The following is a 7,854-nucleotide window of genomic DNA, read 5'->3' as shown; positions in this document are numbered from 1 at the left end:
TATCACATGGCTTTCTTTCACTATGAATTAACCAGTAAGAAATGTATTTGCTGCTCACAAACTTACCCTATGGTTTAGTGGTAGACAGATACGGTTGGACTGGATGATCTCTGAGGTCTTTTCCAACCTAGTGATTCTATGATTCTATGATTCTAAGAAATGTATTTGCTGCTCACGAACTTACCCTTATGGGAATTATCATTTGAAACATGCAGTGGGAAAGCATATTTTGCCTGTCCAACACCGATACCCATAGGAGCTATATTCAGATATGCACATTGATCATCTAAGACCGTAAGACAAAAGGCAGTTCTGAATCAGGTTTTGCTATTTTAGTGCATGTTGTTCTGCCACGCAGCTGTAAGTGCACTGTAGCTGTACACTGTAATAGTGCAACAGATTCTCTTCTGCTTTTTATTCTTGTGAACTAGCTGAATCTACCTCACACTGGGAGGAACTGGGCTCCTGTGTTGTTTATCAACAACAAAACTCCTTTGTTCTGACTGCAGCCCCAAAATTTACATCCCATTGCCCAGTTTTAGAGCAAGGGGAATATTTTGTGGCAGGTCCAAGGGCTTTCCTGCACTGCTGTACATCCTTTTTCCTCTCATTACTACTAGAATTTATCATTAACCCCATCCATCTCCTGCCTACTAGATGATGAATAGATCCATCAGTTGCATACTGCTCCAATTCATCTAGTCATCGAGAGGTGAAATATCATAACACACACACAGTGTGCTCTCTGAAATTTTAATCTACTTAACCCAATTACACAGTAAGAGATAATGCTGTACGTACAACTGCTGAGTCTGCAGTGGTACGACGAGGCAAGTGCCCACTCAAAAAAGCAGCACCTTTTTTTACTGCTGTAGGTAGGATCAACCTGCTGCAGGTGCACAATGGCTTTGATCGCCTGTCGTGTCCTTAACTGGGGGAGACAGTGTTGGTGCTCTTCTTCCTTCTTAGATCTTCTTTTTCTTGTGGGGGCTGTGGCTGCCTTTTATTGCTTTTGTTACCTTCTTAGCATTTTCATGATACAGGGGATCATGTATCTACGCTGGCTGTTATGCTCTCTGTCCCCTTTCTCATGTCTTCTTTTCTCGAAGTTGCATTACCTTAGTGATCAGCACTTGGTACTTTGTGATGCGTTTTTATGCTCCCGTGGGCCAGTCACAGCATTTTGTGCTTTTACACTTCATTCATGGGTGTGATCAACCTCTGCTTGCCTCCTCCATGGCCCACACACACTGAGAAGTTTAGTGAAGCTGATTCTCAGAATATAACCCCTGTGCAGACTGGATCCCAAGTTCACGGTACCATGTGAAACAACTGTTTCTTCAGTAGTTCCAAGTATATTTTGGTACCTGCTATTAATTTTCTTATGAGATGCAACTGTAGCTCAATACAGCTTTTTTTCCCCCCAGAGCAGAGCATTATCTATCCACCAGAAACCAGATGAAAAAGACAACTGAGTTGAAACAGGGAAAGACGCAACTGTATTATCCTTTAGTTTGGCAGCAGAGGTCATATTTTACAGCTCTCTGCTCATGAAAAATATGAAAAAATTTTATATGCCCAGGCTGTATGGATGCTTGTTTTCCACAACCTCCTGAAGCTGTTGACAGGTTCATCCAAACTGGCTGAAGGTCTGAAAGGTGGATTGCCCCTACGAGATTTTCAGAGACAAATCATGAAGAAAAAGCGGAAGGCCTTTAATGTGTTCACCTCTTAGAAACATGAGAAAATCCCCACAGCAAACCATAAAACTACAGGAAACAAATGTTTGGGACTGCTGCCAAAATCTATGGATTTTTATCTTTGAAAATGTTGTGGAGACTTTCTTCTTCACCCATCCCATGGACAGCAATATTCATACTTCCACACACAAAAAAGGAAACAGACTTGAAAGGAATCAAAACACTTGTCATCTGACCTCTAAAATTACATTACCTGTGGCCTGTTTTCCTACTTTCCACAGACACAGAAAACAGGACCAACCTTTAGTACCTCCAGGCCCCTCCGGCTGCAGGCGGGGTCTCTGCTCCAGCGGGGTCTCTCCAGGGCTGCAGGGGATCCCTGCTCTGGGCCTGCAGCACCGCCTGCCCTCCTCCTCCTCCGGCCTCGGGGTCCCTCTGCTGCTGCTCCCTCCGTGGCTTCCTCCTCCTCGGCCTGTGCTGCTTTTGTCCCTTTCTGAAACCTGTTTTCCCCCCAGCACCCCCAGCTTGGCTGAGGGGCTCAGCAGCCCCTGACTCTCCTCACAGAAGCTGCCCTGCAGCCCCACTGCCAGTGTCTGGGCACAGACATCCCAAAGAATCTCAAATATAGATGATCCAGAAAAAGATCCATACTCATCCTTATGGGCATATAACTATTTGGTGACACCAAGAGGTAAAACATAATACCATCCTTTTCATAGTCAGCCTGCGTGATTAGGAACTTAGAGTGAATAGGGGTATATTGCAAAAAAAGTTGATGTTGTATACTGCATTTGCTAGAGCTGATTAAATAGATTTCAGGGCTGAGAGGCTTATATCATGGAATAATTTATTCTGGAATTCTAAAAATCAAGTTAGTGCACAAGAAAAATCCAAGATGATACTACAATAAATCAGATGATGCCCAAATTCAACTTTGGTTTATGTTTTTGTGATACATAAATTTTAAGCTCTCAGCATATGCAGCATTAATAGGAAACGACATTTTTTTTATCCTATATCCATTTCAAATTGCAACCAAAGAAAATGCATCAGTTCATCCCATCAGCCTAAATGGATGGATATATTCTGCTTCTCTTCATTACACTTTAAGCAAGACTATTTACCTTTATCTTACATTAAACATCTGTGGAGAATCATAAAGCACTTCAGAGAGACTAAAAGACCACAGAATTTAATAGCAACGTTTTCTTTCTAACTGAGTTTTTGCATGGTGTTTTTCACCCTTAGGTACACAACACTCGCAAAGAACATACTGTGAAGTCAGCTATATGTGCTGAGGGGCACTATGGGCACCATCTGAAGCTAGACTGCTACTTAAACAACATATTTTAAGTGGAGTTTTGGTGGTTCAGTTATAAATGCAGCTTATTGATTTTCTGTCTTAAGGATGAAAACAAGATCTAACCAGAAAATATTATTTGATTTTTCCTGAGATGAATTTTCTTGCTCTATCCCATTTTGCTAGAAGCAAATCTGGTTTGAATCAGAAGCATTTTGTTTCTGCAGGACCAAATAGTCTTCCTTTACAGAAAATCAGTTTCAAATCCATTAGCAAGGTAATATAGGTCATGCAATTTGGGTTCTTTTTGGCTCAAGTTTCTCCTTGAGTTTTTCTCTTTGAAATAACAGTGGCCTTAAAATTGGTAAAAAACCAACAGTATCTTTTTTACCTATAGTACTGAATACTCATTGCCCAGGTAAAAAGTCAACAGAGAGATTCAAGCACATATATATGCTTAAATCAACTGTTTTGTAGACAACAGAGCTAAGAAGAGTTGATTTCCTATGGTTTTATGTCATATTCCTCATTTCAACAAACACCCACCCCAGAACTACTTCTTGTGACCTTCCCTCTGCAAAATTCCACTGTCTTCTCAATATCCACATTCTTCTTCCATAGTAACTCACGGTTTAACCCTATTTCCTAAATACTTCCTACTCTCTCCTCAGCTCTCCCCAAGGTTCCCAGAGCCATTGTGACCCCTACTTTCTTTAACTACCACCTAGGCAAGAATGATACTATGCACAGAGTTCAGTTCCCAACACGCCGATTAGCGCAGTGGCTACTGTCAGAACAACTAATGGCTGAGTTCTCTTTTCCCAACTGCACTTGCATGAAAAGGATCCCTTTTTAATTCTCAGTGCTGGTTTTCACTATATTTATACAGGCTAAGTGTTTCTGTAACCTTTCCCTTCTGCCAAATAGGGTGAAAACCCAAATGGCATTCAGAAGCAGGGCTAAGAATGACATGAGCCTTGTTTTCTCTAGGAAATCAGGGAGTGGGGGGAAAGAAAAGCAAAAGAAATTTGATCTTGCCAAATTGCAACGTTTTTTTAATGTAGCCAGTATATATTTGTTCTTTGATGGTGCCTGTTTCACTAATTGGGCCATCCAGCAGCTGAGGATAAAAATATTGATAATGGAGTCTCTGGTTACTACCACTGGGCTGGACAGTAGGGAAGGAGAAGCTCATCCCATTAAAGCTGCTCAACCTTATTTCATCCAACAGATAAAAATTAGCCTTTATATTTTTAGAAGATCCTAAAACAGATGGAACACTTTAGAGTAGCTGCATGAAGAACAAGAATGGTCTGGCTGATTTCTCCCAGCTTCCCCATGGTGCCTCATCTGAAATACTGTGTTCTAGTGGAAGGTGTCCCTGCCCATGGGAGGGGGGTTGAAACTAGATGATCTTTAAGGTCTCTTCCAACCCAAACCATTCTATGATTCTATGATTCTATGTTCACCATTATTCTCTCCCAAAATCTTCAAGGAGTGGTATTGCTAGACCAGGTCCACAATCCAGGAGCTCTGCATTGTGCTGGAAAATTCACTGAGGTATGGTAGGGTACAGCAATGTCTCTCACTCCCAGAATACGTTTTCTTTTACTGTTGCCCTTCATGAAAAAGAAAACACTAAAGGAACACACAGAAATTTTTGCTGTCTTCAGTTTAGTGAGAATAATCATAAATCTTGTTACAAGTGCTTTCTTCCTTCCTTCTCTCTTTTTCTACAGTAATATGTCATCTTTCAAGCTAGACAGTAAATTCTTTGAAGAAATAATATCTGACTTCTATAGCTCCCATTCTGATTTGAGACTTGCTAAGTAAACAATCTAGGAAAAAAAAAGAATGTATATAAAAAATATACTAACAGAAAACACAGCAAACAGGCACAACAAAGTTATTGATAACACTTCCAAATTCAGCTAAATTATCCTCACTTTACACACAGGGTCATGAAAACTGCTTATGCATAGAAGCCTCATACAGAGGGACTATTTAAGAAGGTTTCAAATTAAAGGAGGAACATCTTCATTATTTTCAAAATCCACGTATCTCATCTTACTCTCTGTAATCTTCTCTGGTTGTAGCCTAAGAGGTCCTTGTCCAATTGATTCCTTTTCTTGGATTATCTTTGTCACATCAGGGAATGAATATTTACTAGGATCCACTTCTAATTTCTCAACTTGTCCACTCCTGAAACAAGAGGAAAGCAAATGGAAAAAAACCATAACTTCAATGTCAAATATAACCGAACTATTTTGGGTGCTGTTTATAAACCTGTTGACTTGAGTGTGGGAGCTGTTACTGCGCCCCATTAAATCAGGATTAAGAGCTCTTGTAACTTGAAAAGTGATTGTTATAAAAAAACACCTTCAGTGTAAACACAGAAAAGTACTACAAAATCTCTAAGATTTGCTACAAAAGAATCCTTAGCCTACAAACATCAAAAGTAAAATTTTTTCACATCAATAATTTGCTTTATATCAGAACATGGTGACTGCTGGTACCCCATTACAAATGGTTGGCTTTTGATGTAAGACAGAGGGGTTGAATCTAACTGGGGGTTTTGGGTTTGTTTGTTTGTTTTGTTTGTTTGTTTGTGTTTGGTTTTGTTTTTTTCTGTTAATTTTTAACACAGTTCCTTCACACTACCTTTCTATTAAGTTCTACGTGACAGATCCAGCTGAAATGGATCCAAAGCAGAAATACTTCTATTTAGAGAGAAATTGCAATTGTATGAATTTACTTGCTTTTATGGGCTTGTCATGTTTGTATTATGAAAAAAAAAAAAAAAAGAATTATAAGAAAGGTCAAAGCTATAACAGAATTTCCTTAATGCTATTAAGGATATTCTTTATAGATTTTACTTAGAAATGTGTACAGGCCACTCATTAAGGCAACCTACCCACATCACAATGATGTTCTAATTTCTGCACATTCCAACACGATTTGTACATCTTCATACTAATTTTCATTTTACACTGAGTGCTACTTTGTGTCAAAGTTCCAAGCTCAGCACTACAAACATAGTGTGTCACTCTTCAGAGATGTGAGAAAACTACGTGTTTACCCAGGAAAGCAGGAAAGTATGTTAAAAGACTTTTATCTGAAAATACACCATGTCTAGTTTTTAAAGAGAGTTTTGCCAAGCAGCTCCCAAATTCTGCCAGTGGTTCTCCATCAAGGCTCTGTGAGATCTAAGCAGACATCCCAGCCCACACGTGTGTGCAGGATCTCTGGGTGGGGGAGAGATGCAGCGGGATTCATTGGAGGTTTCCTCCTCTCCTCCTGTGCAATGCCGAGGAAAGCATGGCTAACAGAAGAGGCAGTCACAGCCTAGCCACCTGTTTGACCCTTAGGCCACTGGGTTTTTCTGGTGCTACAGGAATTGTTTGATCATTTTGCTGAGCAAGAAGGGACCAGAGGAGCCCCCTGCTTTAATGATTTGGATAAACTTTTCTGAAAAGGGGCGCAAACAAAAACCACTCAGAGAAGAATTTTATGGGTAAAGAAGACAGATACAAGAAAACTCATTTCTTTACCCTGAATATTCTTCAGTTTGTAAGGTTAGATGTTTTCTTACACTACATGATTTAATGAAAAAAAAAGGGGATACACAAATGTTCATCCCCAAAAGGTAAGAGACATTATGCTTCCTGTGTAATTAATGAAATGTGCTGTGACCTGGAATCACTTTATCAGTAGGTGTTGGGGAGAACCCAAAGAGGGCACAACCTGTCCAGAATCTTAACCTAATCACTAATCTGAAGCTCACTAAAAAAAGCTAATAAAACATAAATATGAAAAAGAATTAGTCTCAGCCAGGGCTTCTCTCACATGTTAAAAAAGATTTTCCTTGATTTGAAGCATTTTAATTAGTAGTGGCATTTTATATTTTTTCAACAGCTCTCTAATTGTACAACTTGAAAACATAATAAACTCTGTGGAGTTTTAATAGCTTATTGCTTAGTAGCAGAATATACTTCAAAACACCAGAAATTAATTAACAGTGAGCGTAGTAAGTAACAATCCACACCAACAAGCTACAGAAGGGTTATACGCATCAGCCATTCTCAGAATGTAATCAGCCCTTGTTATCTAGACCTGTTAGCAACAGACAATAGGGAAGACAGAATCAAGCACAGGTAATTTTTTTTTTCCAGAAAGGAAGTGGATTTTTATCTACTAATATGCACATGGTCAAATATTCTATATGTATTTAGTGAAGATTCATGGTGCTGTCTCAGCTATCATGATATAAGTATTTGGCTGATGACAAGACTCAGTTATGCTGAAGCCAGTGCAGCTGTGACACATCTCCTGAACTCATTGCATCATGTAATCTCTGCAAAAAGGATGAAGACTAACCACCTGAACATTTTTGGAAGAAAGAATGAGTTTTAGGTCATCTAAACATTTTTTCCATGTAATCCTACTTAAGAGAATAAAAATAATCTTCTTGCTGAAGCTCCTCTGTATGCAATAGTAAGAGAACAGTGATGAAAAAAATAATACTTCTTGCAGGACCAGTTACAGCACATGTCTGGAAATCTCAACGTTTGCAAATTATTTCACTTTCAGGTTAAAAAAAAATGAAGTTCACAGTTTTTGGCAGTGCTACCTGCTGCTGAGTGTTCTCTATTCAAGGGAAAATTATGCTCTAAAGATTAGAGTACCATATAAAAATAAATAAGACTGGATTAAATCCTTTCTTTTTTCCTGGTATTTTTTCCCTGAGAAAGGCTATTTCTATCTCCACATAGTTCAACAATGCTTTTAAAAAAGAAAATGAAAAGTCTCACAATGAAGAAGGTCAGACGTTCCACTTTGTGTAACTATTGCAGC

At 39.1% G+C, this 7,854-nt stretch overlaps 1 protein-coding gene across 1 annotated transcript in view; it reads right to left on the bottom strand.

Moving 5' to 3' along the window:
* Positions 1 to 5,015: 5,015 nt before the first annotated feature.
* The window catches only part of LRRC6 (leucine rich repeat containing 6), a gene marked incomplete at its 5' end in the record, with an annotated part of 32,326 nt that continues 29,487 nt past the window's right edge, over positions 5,016 to 7,854 (bottom strand). Inside the window, one exon of the mRNA XM_010152216.1 lies at positions 5,016 to 5,199. Coding sequence (XP_010150518.1) covers positions 5,016 to 5,199 — 184 coding nt within the window. The remainder of the gene's footprint in view (positions 5,200 to 7,854) is intronic.

This window comes from Eurypyga helias, unplaced genomic scaffold (genome assembly GCF_000690775.1).
Source record: "Eurypyga helias isolate BGI_N326 unplaced genomic scaffold, ASM69077v1 scaffold9785, whole genome shotgun sequence".
In the NCBI taxonomy this organism is placed as follows: Eukaryota; Metazoa; Chordata; class Aves; order Eurypygiformes; family Eurypygidae; genus Eurypyga; species Eurypyga helias.
This window is presented reverse-complemented; position numbering and strand designations above follow the sequence as displayed.